At 49.3% G+C, this 18,396-nt stretch overlaps 1 protein-coding gene across 1 annotated transcript in view; it reads right to left on the reverse strand.

Annotated features, from left to right (window-relative positions):
* Positions 1-18,396, reverse strand: part of plxna3 (plexin A3) — a 76,194-nt gene that overhangs the window by 24,514 nt on the left and 33,284 nt on the right. The window contains exons 4-8 of the mRNA XM_067239098.1: positions 15,005-15,105; positions 9,891-10,014; positions 9,494-9,650; positions 8,630-8,729; positions 5,942-6,056 (exon numbers count right to left, since the gene is read on the reverse strand). Coding sequence (XP_067095199.1) covers positions 5,942-6,056; positions 8,630-8,729; positions 9,494-9,650; positions 9,891-10,014; positions 15,005-15,105 — 597 coding nt within the window. The remainder of the gene's footprint in view (positions 1-5,941; positions 6,057-8,629; positions 8,730-9,493; positions 9,651-9,890; positions 10,015-15,004; positions 15,106-18,396) is intronic.

An 18,396-nucleotide genomic window follows, 5' to 3' on the forward strand; every position in this document is an offset into this window, starting at 1 on the left:
ACACACCCCCACACCCCCCCCCCCCCCCACACACACACACACACCCACCCACACACACACACACACACCCACCCACACACACACCCACACACCCCCACACACACCCACCCACACACACACACACACACGCTGCCACACAGCGCTGGGGTAGGACGCCGCCGCTCATGGACCCTCACAGTCATACATCTTCACAGTGGCAGGCCCATTTGTGAAGGTTTGTACACAGACGCTTCAATAGCTCCCATTTTCATATGCTGTGTATGAAAAGAAAGATTTACTTCTAGCAGAGAGGGGTGACACAGGTGGTGGAGTGTGTGTGTGCGTGTGTTTAGGTGTGTTTATTTGCAATTGTGCAGCGGGTGTATGTTCCTGACAGAGAGCAAGTGAATTTGTGTGTGTGTGTTTTTGTGGTTGTGAAAGAGATATGTGTTTGAGTGTGTGTGTGTGTTCATACTGGAATATGAATACAATTTATCAGCACGATTGAATAATCTCCGGAACAGAAGGCCTGTTAGCTTCCCTGCAGTGATGAATGACTTTGCACAGTTCTCATCGCTGGCCTGGCAACAGGCACCTGGATCTCCAACTACACTCACTGATATCCCCCAATAATGCCTCACTGCAGTACACTGTAAGTACCGCGCCTGCTTCACAAGTAAGACACCAGTGAAGTTTTGCTCATCAAACCTTAACTGGAAACTTAACCTAACCTTTACCAGTGGCACTACTGGTTGGTTTAAGTGTTAAACATCTCCCTTTACTGTGAACGACAGACGCAGAGAATCACAGAGCTGCACAGGCACAGGAGGAAGTTTGAGGTACAAAAAGTAAAGCAGGATAAAAATCATTCCCTGGCAACAGCCATCTATAAATACAATTGGACTAGCAATCTTGACTAGCTCGGTTGTAATAGCTCTACCACACTGTGCCATGAGGAGAGCTAAGTAATTGTGTGAGTGTGTGTGTGTGTGTGTGTGTGTGTACATGTGTTTCAATGAGAGCTATGGAACAGCTTCATCACCAGACAAAGAGCGAGAGAGATCCGTATCCTGAAATAAGCCACTCACATCAGACCCAGTGCATCTGTTGCTAGGGAGAATGGAAGGATTACTTTTGCATGTTGGACAATAAAGACCCCATTCTTATTTACAAAGATGGGCTGTGTGTGTGACTGTGTGTTCAGTTAACTGTATCTTGATAGAGTGCTGATTGGAGTGAGCTGAGAGGATGCTAGAAGCAGGGGTATATGTCCTCCATATGCATCTCTCATCATTGGCTTGAGGTAACCTTTCCTCGAAGGTAATTGGATAGGTCGAAACATGTGCTTCTCTGCACAGCTGAGAAGGACCACGGCATTCAGTGACCAGAAATCAGGTTTCTCCAAGGAGAGTTGCATTTTAAAATAAATATTTATAACATGATCATTTCAAAAGACCAAGCCACCTCATACACAGACAGACAGACAGGACAGACACACGCACGCACACACACACACACACACACGCACACACACACACACACACACACACACACACACACACACACACACACACACACACACACACACACACACACACACAGTATGTTTTAGGTAAGAGGACCATGATGAAGCCCTAATGGGTTTTTTACCTTGTTCAATTATTGAAGTGGGCACATTATAAAAGCACCAAACTAGCAGCTCGTCTCCCTGAGTACTTCTACAGCTCCGGTGAAAACACACCTCCACACGCTCCAAATATGGGCCATCCAGAGCTAAGAGATGGACTAATGCCTAACCACACACACACACACGCTACACATAAATGCACATGCACGCACACAGGCATATGAGTCACATAATATAGAGGGAGAAACTGAGCCCTGTGTGGCAGAGTAACTGAATAGCCTGAGTGGCAGCTGAACTCTCCTCTCCTCCCTCCCTCCATGTCTCTCCTTCTCTCACACCAGCAGAAAGAGGCTGCAGCATGCTTCTATGCTCCCCCCCCCCCGCCCCTCCCCCCCCCGCCCGTGCTTAGTCACTGTTCCTTCTCCTCCTCCATCTCTCCTTTCTTCTCCCTCCTAATCCCATTGCCGGTCTCCCTTCTCTCTAATCCATGAGACAGGTTCGTCTCCTCCGCCTGCAGTGAGAAACACCTCCAGATCTTCGGAGAGCTGCTCCACTTAACGGCTGCTAGCTGTGGTCTGCCGTATTCCCTGCCATCCAGCTCCATGTTTGGTAAAGCTAGATAGCTGAGAGCGTTATTAGACCATAAGTAAACCAGGAAATTCTTGCAAACACAGTCAGTGTTCCGTACTGAACTATTAGGCGTTGGCGAGGAAGTTTACCCAGTAGGAACGGCCACCATCTTGGGAATGTGGAGCCGGCAAGCCAGAGGACAGGTGGAGAGGGGCCTACTGGGGACCAGAGAGGGGCCTGTCTCGTAACAACCTGGGGAGGGGGGTTTGAAGCCAGAGGGACTTCCACCACTGTGTTCCCAGGGGAACTGATGGCATCTTACTGTTTGTCGTTTAAAGTGTTGTTAACGTACAAACAAGATAGCTTATCAATCCTGCTGCCTGTGAAGACAGGGAGGAGGAAGGGGACTGGGGGGGATATGAGTGTGTACGTGTGTGTTGGTGGTGTGTGTGTGTGTGAATTGGGCCATGGTCTGTGCAAGGCCTCTGGTTACACAGTGAGTAATGGCCCACTCGGTTTTCAGAGGCCGAAGGGAGAGGGGGGGGCAGGAGGGTGAGGCAGGGGAGAGGAGGGGGGGGGGAGGGGGGGGAGCTCCGCTGGGCCCAGCAGGGTAATGGGCTTCTGGTGACAGATGCACACTGTGCCACTTCCTGTCTCTCTGGGATCCTGATCCTGCGATTCGCCGACCACCGCTGGGCAGAGAGTCTGCGGCCCGACTTCCTACGGGGCTAATGCCTCCTCTGTCACTCACACCACCATTAATTACCGGCCGTCGCTCGCTAATGAAGAGCCGTCCCACCGCGGTGTGCTGCCGAGAGGAACGCGGAGCGGGGTGGTGGGGGGGGAAGAAACGCCGTTTGATCTCGCACGGGCTTCTGGGAAATGGCCAATGAGAGAATAAACTGTCTTTGAGCTGTAATATGTGCCTGTGTATGTGTGTGTGTTGACAATGACCTGCCTACACAGCTCAATGTGCAAGACCCAATTTTTGGAGTGTTGTTTTGAATCCAGATCATATATCAAACTATCATAACATCCTCTTCCTAAATCCCTCCGAACAAAAACATTCTTCTCTTTTCTCAGGAGCAGACAGTCAGTGTGTGAGAACGTGTGCGTGTGTTGTCTGTGCGTGTGTATATGTGCGTCTGTGTGTAGGTCCTAGGGGGAGTCTAGTTTCCGCCGTAATGGCAGTGATGAGGGAGTAGCTAACTAGCTAACTAGTTGACACACACTCTGCGTCAGGACTCATAACCATAACATCAGTCACTGATCTCAGCTCCAGGAGCACCGCTGCCATCCTGCACAGTCCAGCACACAACTCTCCACCGACATCTCCAATAAACTCGACTGTACAACGCTGTTTAACAGAAAGCCACCGAGCTTATCCACGGTGTCTTCCAATCTCTTTTTTTTCATCAAATCATAATGTATTTGTATAGCCCTTTTTACAAGCAATGTCACAGAGGGCTTCACATACGCCCGCAGAACTGCCCCTCAGCCAATCTAAACCCTCAAGGAAGACAAGGACACTGTACTCCTCCAGAACAGTAAATGTCAACTTTCTCTTAAAAATTAAATATTTTAGAGTGTTGGGTGTCTTTCTTTGTCTGTTTCTACTTGTTGCATTCTTCCAGGGTGTGAGTGTGTCTGTGATTGGTTGAGTGTGTCTGTGGTTGGTTGAGTGTGTCTGTGGTTGGTTGAGTGTGTCTGTGGTTGGTGGTGTGGCTGGTGCTGTACAGTCTGGGCATGGCGGTGCCGGATGTGGAGCTGCTGCCCTGGTCTCTGTCAGTCTGGATGGAGCTCAGCTGGTGCTGTGATCCTCTCATATCTCTGCCTCGCACACACACTTCTGGGCTGGGGCTGGGGCGAGGGAGAGATGGATGGAAGTGTGTACGTGGGGATATGTGTGCGAGTGTGTTCTGGATTATAGACCAGGAGCTGCCATGTCCTTGGAGAGGCCTGAGGGGATGCATTCAAAACCCTCTATCTCACTCCCTAGCTTGGCACACACACACACACACACACACAGCTAGAGATGCCTGCATGGCTGTGTGTTTTTGGAGAGAGAGTCCTTGTTGTTTTTCTGAAGCACCTCTCTCACCCAGAGCCAACTCACACTGGAGCACAAGACTGAAGATGAGACACACTCCACTGAACACTTTACAGGCTCCACACCCCTGCATCTGTATGAACAGGTTAGAGCCCCCACGACCACATCTAACAGATGTCTGCTCACGGTATCAGCTCTGACGTCTGAGAACGTCAGTTAGCCCGTCGGAACTTGAATCGCTCCTTCTCTTCCACCTCTCTCTTTCTCTAAGTCCCTCTGTCATCTCCCTCTCGTTTCTCATCTCGCTCGCCCCCTGCCGCTCCTCTCTCTATCACCCCACCACACTCCTTCACTCCTCCCTTCCCCTCCAGTATCAACATGAGTATGACTCACTCCTTTTCGCTGAGTAATTCCTTTTTTTTTGGGGGGGGGGGGAGAGAGATAAGGAGATTGTCAGGCCTGGTGCCAGGAGCAGGGAGGCAGGGAGGGGGAGGAGAAGGAGAAGGGAGGAGGAGGGAGGGGGGGAGGTAACAGGCTCCCCCCCCTCTGGCAGGGTCTGATAGGCTCCGATAAGGCATCTCTTTGATGTTCAGTTAAGTGTAAAATTAAAATGTGCCAAAAGCCGAGGGTGGCGTGCTTCCTCCCCCTCAGTTACAAAAGGGGCGCTGCTCCTCTCTCTTCCTCTCTCCTCCTGCTACCCCTCCATCCCTCCTCTTTCCCTTCAGTCATCCCTGCGTCTTTCACCGAGTGGAGGTGTTGGGGCGGGTAGCTGGAGGCTCAGCCCTGATTAAGTTGCTATTACCTATGTTAGCCTATCGCGTTTGTCCTTTACTGTAATCTATCCAATAACTATCGTCCTCTTCCATGGACCCATCATCCTCTATTCCTCCATGACTTCCTGGGAAAACCACAGACTATTGAGAGAATATTGAGAGATCCCTCAGTTCCTCCCACAGAGTTAGCAGACTGAACCAGTGAGTGCAAAGCTGTATGGATGTAAGATTACTTACTTGGATGTAAGATTAGCCCACAAAGCAGCATCCTAGGATAGGAGCATATCATGTCTTCTTCTATTGTGTGTGTAACAGTAGAAGCAGGTTAGGAGCTGTGAGTAACACCCTGCACTATCCTGCCTGCCTCCTAGCTCCTCACCCACCCTGCTCTGGAGCTTACTCAACTGTGTAATCAATGTGTTACAGAGAGAGAGGGAGAGAGAGAGAGAGAGAGGGGGGGGGGGGGGCGGGCAGAAGGATTGATGCAAACTCCATTATGAGATTCTGTCTTTTGTGGGAGAAAATGACTTTTCTGTCAGTTGCTGTCACTAAGCCATCATTTAGAGAGAGGAGAGGGATGGCCTCACTGCTTGGTGTCCCTCAGACAGACAAGGACGCACACTGATGAAGACTCTCATAAAAAAACAACTAAATACAGCATGGAAACACAACACATCACAATGCAACATAACACAGAGAACCCCAGGCACCCCATAGCCTGCTGTTAGTGCCACAGCTTGTCAGCAAGAGTGTGTGTGTCTGTGTGTCTGTATATATGTGTGTGCCTGTGTGTGTGTCTGTATATATATATATATATGTGTGTGTGCCTGTGTGTGTGTCTATAATGTGTGTGCCTGTATATATAAGTGTATGTGTGTGTATGTGTGTGTGTGTGTGCCTGTGTGTGTGTCTGTATATATGTGTGTGTGTGTGGCGCCTCACCTCCATGCCGCTGACCCTGCCCTCCTGGAAGGAGCACTCTGCCAGGTTGTTGGTGCAGATGTGTCTGTATTTACACCAGTTACAGGGGAACGGGCTGCTCACACACGATGTGCACCTGGGACACAACCACACAAACACCAACACGGTCAACAATCAACACCATTTACAAACACTATCAGACCGTGAAGAGTTGGTGTCTATATCGGATTCCAACCAGAAACCAGATCAGAATCTAAAACACATTGCTAGCTAGCTATGCACTAGCTGCTGTGAGGAAGCTATTGATGTCATACACTGGTTCAAATGTAAAAGGCTAGGAGAGATGGTCATTAGACAGACTTGTTATCGTGTTGTCCGTGGCGGCCAGCTGTGAGGAGAGCTCTCTGTGAGGAGACTGGGCTGAAACACGTACTTCAGATGTCTGCTGTAATTAAGATGTGCTTCATTTAGCTTGCATTACATTAAGACTGTTTAACTCCGGGACTATTTAAATGTCTCTGTTGTGGCTCAGAAGGCGAATCAAGCGAACCTTAGTATTTCAAATATTTGAACTACGCATTGAGACCAAGGTTGGTTATGTGAGTTCTTATGCTAGACACTCTGCCAAGGGATTGTGTGTATGCGTGTATCGTCCCCTGTGTTTGTGTGTGTGTTCTATCTCATTCTAACCCCTGTCCAGACTCGACCTCTCTCTGCCCCCTTCTCTGCACCTCATCATCTCATTCTAACCCACATTCCCCTCCTCCTGCTCTCCTCTCATTCTGACCCCCTCCACATCCCTCTCATTCTGACCCTCGCTATGTCCTTCTCTCTCTCTCCTCATTCAGACTCAGCCCTCGTCCTCCAACCCTGTGTAGTATTCAAAGCAGAGAGAAGTGGAGATGGAGAGAAAACATTTAGAAAGAAAAGAAAGAAAGAAAGAAAGAAAGAGAAAGAGGGGGAAGAGAGGGAGAGATAAGTGGGAAAACGGGAGGGGAGGGGGGTTGCTGGCCTGCAGCATGGGCACAGCCCTACCCATACTGATCACACTCTTCTCCCTAAGGTTTATAGTGTGTGTGCGTGTGTGTGTGAGAGAGAAAGAGAGAGAGAGAGAGAGAGAGAGAGAGAGAGAGAGAGAGAGAGAGAGAGAGAGAGAGAAAGAGAGAGAGACAGTAAAAGCAAGAGACATACAGACACAGTTTACAGGTCTGCCTTCTACATACTGGCATCCAGGGATGCTAGAGTGAGTGTGTGTGTGTGAGAGGGGCTCCTAGATTCAATATGCTGTGTCAGGACTGGAAACCTCATCAATTCACTCTGGGCTCATTTCACTGAAACACCAAGCTAGAGCCAAACCAGAACCACACACACACACACACACACACACACATAGACACACACACAGACAGACACACACACAAACACACATAAGAGAGAATGAATCTACCACAGTCCAACACTACTGGAAGTTAAGCCAGTATTGGTCTGGGCTGCACTGTAGATCGACACACTTTGTGTGTGTGTGCATGTATGTGCGAGTGTATGAAAAATATTGACTGACAGGTAAATGACAGAGACAGGAGGGCATTAAGGGAGCTGAGAGGGAGAGGGAGCGCAGTGCTAAAAGACATCCCACAGACCTCTTCATGTTTGTCCTTTCCCTCCTACACAGGCTCCTTACTGAAGAAAAGACAATTAACAGCTATAATCAGAGCTCCTGCTTGCTTAAACCTTCCGTAAAACAGCTAGCACCTGCTAGCTTTACCGTCAATCCATTAGTGTATTCAGAGCTAGCCGCGGCTAGCCTCTACACTAGCATTAGGCTAGGGTATAATCAACTAGCTGTAGCACTGAGGGAGAGCCCTTTCACAGGTGCTTGTTATCTGAGTGGAGAGGTGGAGGTAGAGAAAAGGTAGAACGAGAGTGACAGGGAAACATAAAAATGGCCTGAAAAAAAGAGACGGGATAAAAAGAGAATAATACTGAAAGGCAAGTGTGGGGGAGACGGTTGTAGAAGGGGGAGAGAAGGGGATGTTCAGGGGGGAGAGAAAGGGGAGAGAGTGAGATCTGGCCCAGGCTTCAGGCAGGCTGCCGCCGTGATGGCAAGCGCTAGCTATGCTCTACCCCGGGGTTGCCATGGCAACTGGCGAGTCCCCCCACCACCACCGCCACCCCTCTCCCCCCCACTCGGATTATGTTGCCCCGCTTCCTCCCACCAGAGGATTGATTGTTGTGTTTGTGTGTGTGTGTGTTTGTGTGTGAGTGTGTGTGTGTGAGTGTGTGTGTGTGAGCACGGGCTGCCAGTTGACTAGGCTGCCAGATTATTCTCCCACATAACAAGCGTATTCATTTAAGCCCCATGCAGAACAACTTCTCTTCAGCTTGTTATTCAGCGATGGAGACTTTGAGACTGGGAGAGTCAGACCTTTGTAACCTGCTACATGTAAGATACACATTAATCTGTTCATTTGACCTGTAATAGAAATTTCCTTTCCACTCCAATCCACTCTGGTAGACAGATACTAGTTATCTCTGGTAGACAGATAGTAATACAACCGAGGTAGGTTGATAGATATGAAGGTAGGTTGGTAGGAAGGAAGGAAGATCAGTATGTTGGTGGGTGGGCAGGTAGGTAGGTGGGTACGTGGGTGGGTGGGTGGGTGGGTAGGTAGGTGGGTAGGTAGGTAGGTGGGTAGGTAGGGTACTTACGATTGGAGAACACTGCAGTTGTAATAGATAAAGTCAGTGGTGATGAACTTGTGTCCCGTCTCCTTGGACTTCAGTGATAGCTTCACAATGCGCTTGTCACCTGGGAAAAAAACATGCGCGCACGCACACACACGCACACACACAGTCAGGCAAGGCAGTAATTTAATTAGAGTTCCGTCCATTCATCCCTCTATTCACGTCTTTATTCATCCCTCCCTTCTCCTCGTCCAGGTGGATAATTGTCTTTCCAGGTCTGATTCAGAGATGTGTTGGTAAGAGCTTTTGATTGCTCTGGCCTTTCATTCAGCTAGTCCATTACATGCGAAGAGCACTCACACCCCCTCCTAAAACACACAACCTCTACAATAGATGGACCCCCCCCCCCCCCTCCCCCCTGCTTCCTATCCCTCTTCCCCAATCTCTGCCTCTTCGGCTGACTCTCCTTCTCTCTCTTCCCTCTCTCATGAAGACACCACCTATCAGCAGGGTGTATTACCCCGGTGTGTTCTCCTCTGGGATAATTGCGCCGGTGTTAGTGTTAGCCTGGCTAGTGGACAGAGCAGAGGACGGCTCTATAATTGACGTTAATGGAAAATAATGTGACGCTGCTTTCTCCAGGCTGCTGCACCAGCTACCGGCAGCTCGGTGTTTTGTTCTACTTCTCTAACTAAAACATTAGCGTGGACCACACTCGTACACGCTCCAGGAAGACCTCAGGGCCTCAGTGCTCGCTCACATGCAACAGCAACACCATATATGGTAAGAGGAAGGTATGGGCTTACAAAACAATGTCAAAGGGAAGATTCAGTCTCAATGTCAATGCTGTCTTTACCGTAGGTGTGTGTGTGTGTGTACAATCCTTACCGTAGGTGTGTGTGTGGGGGGGCAGGTCTCGGAGGGAGGGGGACATACAGAGGACCTGTCCTGCTGACTGCACCTCCCCAAGAGTGTCACTTAGCTCCTCAAACACACAGGTCACCCCTCCAGACAGGTCTGGAACATTCACCACCTTCACATTCAACTAGAGAGCGGAAGAGAGAGAGACATAGGCAGAGGGGGGGGAGAGAGAGAGAGAAGTGAGAGAAGGTTAATGTAATTAATCTTCAGTCAGGTTAAGTTTGACATGCACCACCTGTCTCCAGTCTCTGAACTTCTCAAGGTGTAGCTACTGGTTTTGTTATTGTTGTGACCGGATCCTGTTACTATGGTGACCAGGTTTAGTTACCTTGTTGACTGGGTGCAGTGTGTGTTGTGCTGTTACCTGTGTGGGGTTGGAGGTCACCGACATGTTGTTAGGGGTTACGCTCATGTCAACACATCGCTCCAACTCCACGTTGAAATGCTGAGGCTCTGCCCACTTCTCACAAGCTTCCTGTCTGGAGCACCTGGAACAGGAAACAGGAAGCGGATTAGAATGGGAAGGAAGATGACTCGGAGATAATCACATTACAATAAAACCATACCACACATATGGTGAGGACATAATCACACAAAGATACCAGGTTTGATGTCTGGCAGATTCCTGTTTGAGGTTGTTGTGTACTGCCTAAAGGTATATGAAACAGTGTTTGTGTATGGGTCCGTGTTTGTGTGTGTGTGTATGTTCTGTCTGTGGACAGCTGGTGAACACTCCTAACAGCAGCACCACTGCTACACATGTCTCTGTGGGTCAACAGTTGGACAGGTTGGAGGCTAACAGCTGTAGAGGTATACTGCACAGTATTACATTTCAGAACATCACTCCTTCTTTTCTAAGCATCTATTTTATTAACCTTCAAAATGTGATATATTGGAATCTCTTATGATCTTCTTTGGAACATCTATAGTTCCTGTGATTAATTCTAGAAAAACTAGAATTAGAACTGAGAGATTCACAGGCCTGTTTTCAGAGCAGACGCACAACACCATTAATGATTTGTTTACTTGTAATTACAGCCATATGTCTGGGGAGAGAGCGGGACAGAGCGGAAGAGAGAGAGAGAGAGCGAGAAGAGCAGAGGAGAGAGGGAGAAAGGGTGGGATTAAAAATGTAGGGACTGCTGTCTGTGCTGTGCTCTGATGGGCTCAGTAGAGAGAGGTGAGGAAAGGAAGAGAGAGAGAGAGAGAGAGAGAGAAAGAGAGAGAGAGAGAGAGAGAGAGAGAGAGAGAGAGAGAGAGAAGGGTGAGGACAGAAGAAGAAAGGAGCGGATGACGAGCCTAGGAGGAGGCTGAGAGAGGCGGGGAGAATGAGAATGAAGCCAGTTGAATAACAGCTCCCAGTTCATGGTGAGTCCACGGCTCCTCTCCTGTGAGCGGCTGGATGCCCTGGTGTCTGTGTGCGTGACGCTACCACCAAGACAGCCTAACACTCCCCTGCTACCTGCTGCTGTCACCGTCTGCCCTCTGAAACAGGACATCACTCACAGACACACACACACACACCTGGAACGTTCCGTTTCTCCCGGTGACTCACCAGACCCATGTGATATCAGATGGAAGAGAGCAGGCTTCTCTAACACATGTAAATCTCCCAGTCATGATAATGATGTCATTAAATACAGTGGCGGGGGAGGGGGGTTAACTGATGTGTGCAGGGACACATAGGCGGGATCAATGAGATCAGTAATTGATATGGGGGCGGGGAGGGGCAGAAAGGGGGAGGGGGTAATCATCCATTTGACTCTGACTGTAGGGTGGCGACGCCCCAGCAGACAGGGGAGAGCACTGATAGGCCCGACACTCATCACATGTCTTTTCCTCAGGAAGAGGGGGGAGGAATAGCTTCTCGCACGCTCTTCTGATACACCAGTGTTAACCAATGTACCATTGTCTCTTGAATGACTGACAGGCTGCATATTCTTTACAGTGACATAATCATAGGAAAAACAAAGAGCAGATACTCAGCAGAATGTCATATCATGTGGTGGTACTCATAATAATTACATTGGCGGTAAAAATTATGATTATATCTATCCTAATAATTATACACAATTTCTCCTGCTAGTCTTTCAGTCTCTCATTGAGATGAATACTGAGGTGTTTCCTCGTCGTTGTAGCCGGGTGCCGTGTATTAATAACCAGGAGGCTGGCGTATGCTGGAGAGCCCCGCATGGCCTTCGCCTTTTATCGCCACAATAGTGATGCTTCTGGAGCGAGCACTGCTTTCAAAGGGAGGTGGCCCACGCTAGACACACACACACACACAGATACATATACACACACACGGCCCCTCAACCTCAAACATCCACACACACGTGCTAGCAGGGCAAACGGAAATGACTGACATGGATTCTGAATGTGAATCTTGCAGCCAAACAACCAGCCAACATGTCCCCTATCCCTGCCGTTGCCATGGACACAAGCCATTTCCCAGGGTGCAGTTAGGGCTGTTGTGTGGCGGCCGGCCCAAGCCTCAGTAGCGGGCTAGCATGATGCTAGAGGCTAAGGAGCCCAGAGGGATCCGCAGACAAAGACAGACAACAAGAGGAACAAGGGAGAGAGATGAAGAGAGGGAAGGGTGGAGGGAAGAGAGAGAGACAGAGAGTGAGGGAGAGAGAAATGGAGAGATTGAGTGAGAGAGAGATTGAGAGTGACATTGAGAGAGGGGGAGGAGAGAGATAGAGAGCGAATGAGGGAGAGAGAGAGGGTGGTGTAAGGGAAGGAAGCAGGTAAAACCTGTCCTCACAAAGCCACAGTACGTTTGGCAAAGGAGGTGGGGGTTATTTTCTGAAAAGCCAGCTCTCATGGCAACCCAGCCTCCCCTGGGAAGAGCAGATCTGGCAACCCAACTCAGGATATTAAGATTCAACAAGCCTGACAAAACGGTTTCCAAAGCTGCAGGTCACAGCTTCCACCAGTAACACCTAACCATCTCTCTCCCTCTCTTCAGACACAGGTAGGAGGTGGCTGGGAAACTAGCTGAGCCCTAAAGCTACACAACACATCCCCATGAAGGATCTCCGTAGATAACGGTCCGTGACGACCGTCAATCCAAGGAACGTAGAAGCCATAGATTTCCTTTATCCCTCCATCCATCCCTCCAAGTCAGGTGACCCGGTTCTCCGGCTGCACCAAGGTCACCAGGAGGCTCGGGGGACCGCCTCATTAATATGCACAACAAACGACGTTCTCCAACCAGCAGCTGCAGTGAACTTATGCTAATTGCTTCACCAATCAGGGGCAGGGATCTTAATTAAAGATGGTTATCGTGACGGAGGTGTTGAGGAATGAAGGAGGGACAAGAAAAGAGAGGGAAAGATTTAGTCGCCATTTAAACTTCCAAAAGGAAGGGCCGTCTTTGTGGTGGAGGTCCAGAGGAGGGAGAACAATGATGCCTTCATCTGACTGCAGATGGGATCTCCAGCAGAGGCTGGTCAAGGGCAGAGCTGGAGAACAGACCAAGAACCCTCTGCAGTCCACCATGCAGGGAATCAAACCGGAGGATGAATTAGAAGGAAGTATTAAGTAAGGAAGAAGGGAAGAAAGAAAGAAAGACAGGAAGGAAGGAAGGTAGGAAAGCAAGATGGAAGGACATTGTTTAAATAGAAACGACAAATAAAACACCACAAAGCTCTTCAAACATTAGAAACGCTGCTCACATCCCACAAAAATGCAGTTCGTTAGCCCACCACCACGAAGAAGATCCTCCTGCTGCTGTCTGAGCACCACCGCATCACATGTGAGGTCTAGATGATGTTTCATGTGAGTGATTAGAGAAAGCAGCCCAGCATGGCGTGTTATTTCTGGAGCCCGTGGCTTTATTCCCCCTGCTGGATCAGAGCTGTGGTCTCTGGGGAGCGGCTCTGCCTTCAGTCTGACTGGGCTTCTGCTTATCTCACAGCCTTGCCTGTCACAGGCCTGTCACTGTACCAGGCCTGTCACTCTGGAGCTCCCTGATACATCCACACGCGCACACGCGTATAAATTATATACAGTATGCGTACATTTGCATAACATCATGTCATCTTTAATACGTTCTACAATAATTCTACACGTGGAGCCACATGGATGTGTGTGCTCACCTCTAGTCTCTCCCTGACACAACACAGAGCACAGCCATGTTCCTTTATTCCTCTCTCTTCCTGCCCCTCTACCTCTCTCTCTCTCTCCATCCATCTACATTGGATCTGACCGAAAAAGCACAGAGGCTGATGACAGGGGAGGGAGGAGGGGCGAGGGAGGGGTGAGGGAGGGGAGGGAGGAGGGGAGAGGGAGGGGTGAGGGCGGGGAGGTCTGGCTCAACGCCAGCTCGGTCCCACCACTTCCTGCCTCCCTACCATCTGCAGCCCAGAGGTCAGGGGTCAGCAGGAAACGCCACATCTGGGGGCAGCTGTCACCTGCTCCTTCACGGCCCCACTCTCCGAGCTGTCATGAGAGGGTCATACATGTATGGTCCTGTGCGTGCATGTGTGCTTATGTGCTATTCTGTGAAATGTGTGCATATACATGTGTGTGTGTGTGTGTGTGTATGTGTGTGGCGTGTCCCAGTCTCCAGCAGCATCTGGTCTCCCTGATTTGAAACAGAACCTCCATCTCCCTCGCTAGATTGAGTATCAAATGTCACCGTGGCAACCAGTCGGACCAGCTCGTGGCCGTGTCCCGGCCCTGCAGATGGTGCTCCGTACCCCGTCCCCATTCATCACTCTGCTGGGACCGGCCTGCTTCCTCCAGCTCGACCCTCCATCCTCAGGGTCAGTCCAGCTGGCTCCACATAGGTCAGCCTCATGGAGGTCCAGCAGGACTGGATATATGAGACGCGGCTCTCCAGCACCACAGTGAACAGGTGCAGCCTTTGTTTACTGGTTGTGGGAGAAACGTCTTTCTACAGAGTACTGTATTGGCTGATAGACTTGTCTTTCTACAGAGTACAGTATTGGCTGATAGACATGTCTTTTATACAGAGTACAGAATTGGTTGATTGACAGCTTTGTACAGTATTGGTTGTGGCTGTACACAACATCACAGACACAGCTGGCTGATATCGTTCACCGTTAAGGTTACTTACGACCGTGGAACAAAACATGAACACTTATTCTTCACAGAAACAATGGATGCATGTATAGCCGGGTAGACAGATGGATGGATGGGTGGCGGGGCAGATGGATGGATGGGTGGCGGGGCAGATGGATGGATGGGTGGCGGGGCAGATGGATGGATGGGTGGCGGGGCAGATGGATGGATGGGTGGCGGGGCAGATGGATGGATGGGTGGCGGGGCAGATGGATGGATGGGTGGCGGGGCAGATGGATGGATGGGTGGCGGGGCAGATGGATGGATGGGTGGCGGGGCAGATGGATGGATGGGTGGCGGGGCAGATGGATGGATGGGTGGCGGGGCAGATGGATGGATGGGTGGCGGGGCAGATGGATGCTCAGATGAATGGATAGATAAACATACTTGTTGTGCAGGACACACCAGCCACAGTGTGGGTCTCCTGAGCCCAGACAGGTCTTACAGGAGGTGTACTGTCCACAGCTCTCCACTGGCACTCTGGTCACCTGGAACACACACACACACACACACACACACACACAGAGGCTGTTTATGTCTGAGCTCACACACTCTGACACACACACGCCTGTGCACGCACACATATGTGGGGGTCAGGTGGCTGAGCGGTTAGGTATTCAGGCTATTAATCAGAAGGTCGCCGGTTCGATTCCTGGCCGTGCAAAATGACGTTGTGTCCTTGGGCAAGGCACTTCACCCTACTTGCCTCGGGGGGAATGTCCCTTTACTTACTGTAAGTCGCTCTGGATAAGAGCGTCTGCTAAAATGACTAAATGTCAAATATGTGCACTACGTTTGCTCGTCCGCATGTACTGCACAGAAGTTCACACAAACTCGTGCACGCACACACACCGACACAAACTCTCCGGCGGTGTGTGTGTGTGCCGTCTGTGCTTTCTCACCGTCGCTAGCTCTGTCACGCGTGAGCCTCCTCCTGCTGGAATGTGAAGGAAGTGTCAAAGCCAATTGTAAACGCGCACGGGTTTGTCACAGTGTTTACATGACTGGGGTTTGCAGCCTGGGACGCAGAATCACTAAGAGAGAGAAAAGGCTGCCATTTCCATGGATGTTGTTGCATGCTCCCAACAAAACAATCCCTTGACACAAGGACTGAATTGATTTTCCTAAACACTGAGAGTGTTCTCTTACACACACTCTTCTCTCAGTCTCTGCTCTGAGAGATAGACTATATGGCTCTGATGCTTGCGTGATGTTGTGTATGGAATTTCTGTTCAATTTAAGTGTCCGTTCTATTCTGTTCTACACCGCGTTCCAAATTATTATGCAAATTATATCTTTCTCTGATTTTCCCACATAGTCGATGCAAATGACAGTCAGTATAATTTTCAATTCAGCAACTGTTAGGGTATAATTCAAATTTTAACGAACAGAACTCCCAATGATAACAGTATTTTTTTTAAAAAAATGCACTGTTCCAAATTATTATGCACAACAGAGTTTCAAAACATTTTATAGGTTGTAAAGATCTGAAAATGGTCATTTGTTTGTTGTCAATTTGCAGCATTAGGAGGTCATATTTACGGAAATCAAAAGCTATTTCAATCAAAACCATCTTAACAGGGCCAGGTACATGTTAACATAGGACCCCTTCTTTGATGTCACCTTCAATTGAACTTGAGAGTTTCTGCTTGAATGTCTTTGCAGGATGTCAGAATAGCCTCCCAGAGCATGAAGATGATTTTGCTACGGAAGGCACGGTTCTTCTTTTTGTACCATGGAAGAACGTGGTCAGTTAGAAACTCTAAATACTTTGCCGAGGTATTTTTCACACTTTCAGGGACCCTAAAGGGGCCTTCCAGCTCTCTCCCCATTATTCAGGCCCAAAACATAACTCTGCCACTTCTTTGCTAACGTCGCAGCTTTGTTGGGACATGGTGGCCGTCCACCAACCATCCACTACTATTTGTCTAGCAGAAACCTTCCTCCTTATGCCTTTATCTGCACGAACCTGTCTGTGCTCTGAATCAGCCACAAATCTCTTCACAGTACGATGATCACGCTTACGTTTTTGTGAAATATCTAATGTTTGACACTTTTTGGCAGCAGAGAGATCCTTTTTCTTTCCCATATTGCTTGAAACCTGTGGCCTGCTTAATAATGTGGAACGTCCATCTTAAGTAGTTTTCATTTAATTGGGCTAACCTGGCAAACTAATTATCACAGGTGTGTGTGATTGATTTCAGTGATCCAAAGAGCCCTGAGACACAATATCATCCATAAGTTTAATTGAAAAACCCAAAAATAAATATTTATGACACTTAAATATAATTTGCATAATCATTTGGAACGCGATGTATTCCAAACATTATTGTATTCGGATGGTTACAGTGTCATTGCGATTGATGATGTCACCTGAAAATGACTGACCTTTGACCCTGTGGCCCCTCGTGCGCTCACGAGAGCTGGTTGTAAAAGTTAACATCAACAGAATGTTTACCCGTCTCCAGCTTTGTGTAAAACATGAGTTAGGTTTTTATTGTATTTCCATGGCTGTTCGACTGTACACAGTGTAATAACTCTTCGATAAACAGTCAAACTTTGTATTGGTCAAAGCTCTGAGAGGGCTTCTCATGCTGTTAAGCTGTCTTCAGGAGTGACAGCAACCAGACAGTAGCCAGCCCACTGCTTTGGTGGTGATGGACAACAGTTGGACAACAGATGGATCAGATGTTAGTAAACATTTAAAGCCTTAAACAGTGGTCCACTTCTTCCGCCGTGTGACCCCGGGGCTCCGCTTAGCAACAGAGGGGCTAGCGTTCGCTGACACAGAGCAGAGACAGGAGTGAGACAGAGGCCGTTCCTACGGCAACTACGGTCTCTCGTCTCTCCCATGACCTCACATAAACACAGGAGAACTCTGAATACACAGCACTTCAATCAGAGAGCAGCCTATGGACTTACTGCTCAGGGTGACTGAGGAGAATAATGGCCCATATTAATAACATCCCCGTGGACAACATATCACACGCCTAATCTCTCGGTCTCTGTTCCGCCTCTTTCTCTGTCTCTGGCTTCTTCCTGTTCTCTTCATGTGTCTCTCTCTTTCTCTCCTTCCCTCCCAGCATCTCTCCCAGTCTCTAACAGCTCTAGCTCTCCGCCGATATTCTCTTCATACTTCTCTCTGTATAATTGTTTCTCTCTCGTCTCATTTTCTTTCCAACACATCTCTCTCTCTCTCTCTCTCTCTCTCTCTCTCTCTCTCTCTCTCTCTGTCTCTCTCTCTTTCTCTCTCTGCCGGCTCTGCTGTTTGCCAGTCAGAGTCAGGGGTGTTGGGGAGTCAGGTGGTGGGTGGGCGAGGTGATGTGCTTCCTGTCCCTGTACTAGCTCATTTATTCTGCCAAGCTAAGGAGTGTAAACACACACACACACTCATGCACACGCACCCACACACTTTGTTGCGTAATCTCTGGTCCTGACGAGGTTGTGTAGTGAGGTCCCACCAGGCGCCAGCAGGCACAGAGGGAGAGAGCTGGAGAAGTACACTCATATCTGACGACAAGGACTGTACTGCAGACAGCCTGTCCTCATAGTCCCGCTCCCTCCCTCCCTCCCTCCCTCCCTCCCTCCCTCCCTCCCTCCCTCCCTCCCTCCCTCCCTCCCTCCCTCCCTCCCTCCCTCCCTCCCTCCCTACCCCCCTCCCTCCCTCCCCGCTCCCTCATCCTATCCCTCCATCCATCCCCGAGTCCCAAAACCTCCACTTCTTTCTGTCCCTCCTCCTCTCCCCTCATCCCTCCATCCCCAGAAAACCTCCAGGAGAA

The sequence above is a fragment of the Osmerus mordax genome, chromosome 7 (genome assembly GCF_038355195.1).
Source record: "Osmerus mordax isolate fOsmMor3 chromosome 7, fOsmMor3.pri, whole genome shotgun sequence".
In the NCBI taxonomy this organism is placed as follows: domain Eukaryota; kingdom Metazoa; phylum Chordata; class Actinopteri; order Osmeriformes; family Osmeridae; genus Osmerus; species Osmerus mordax.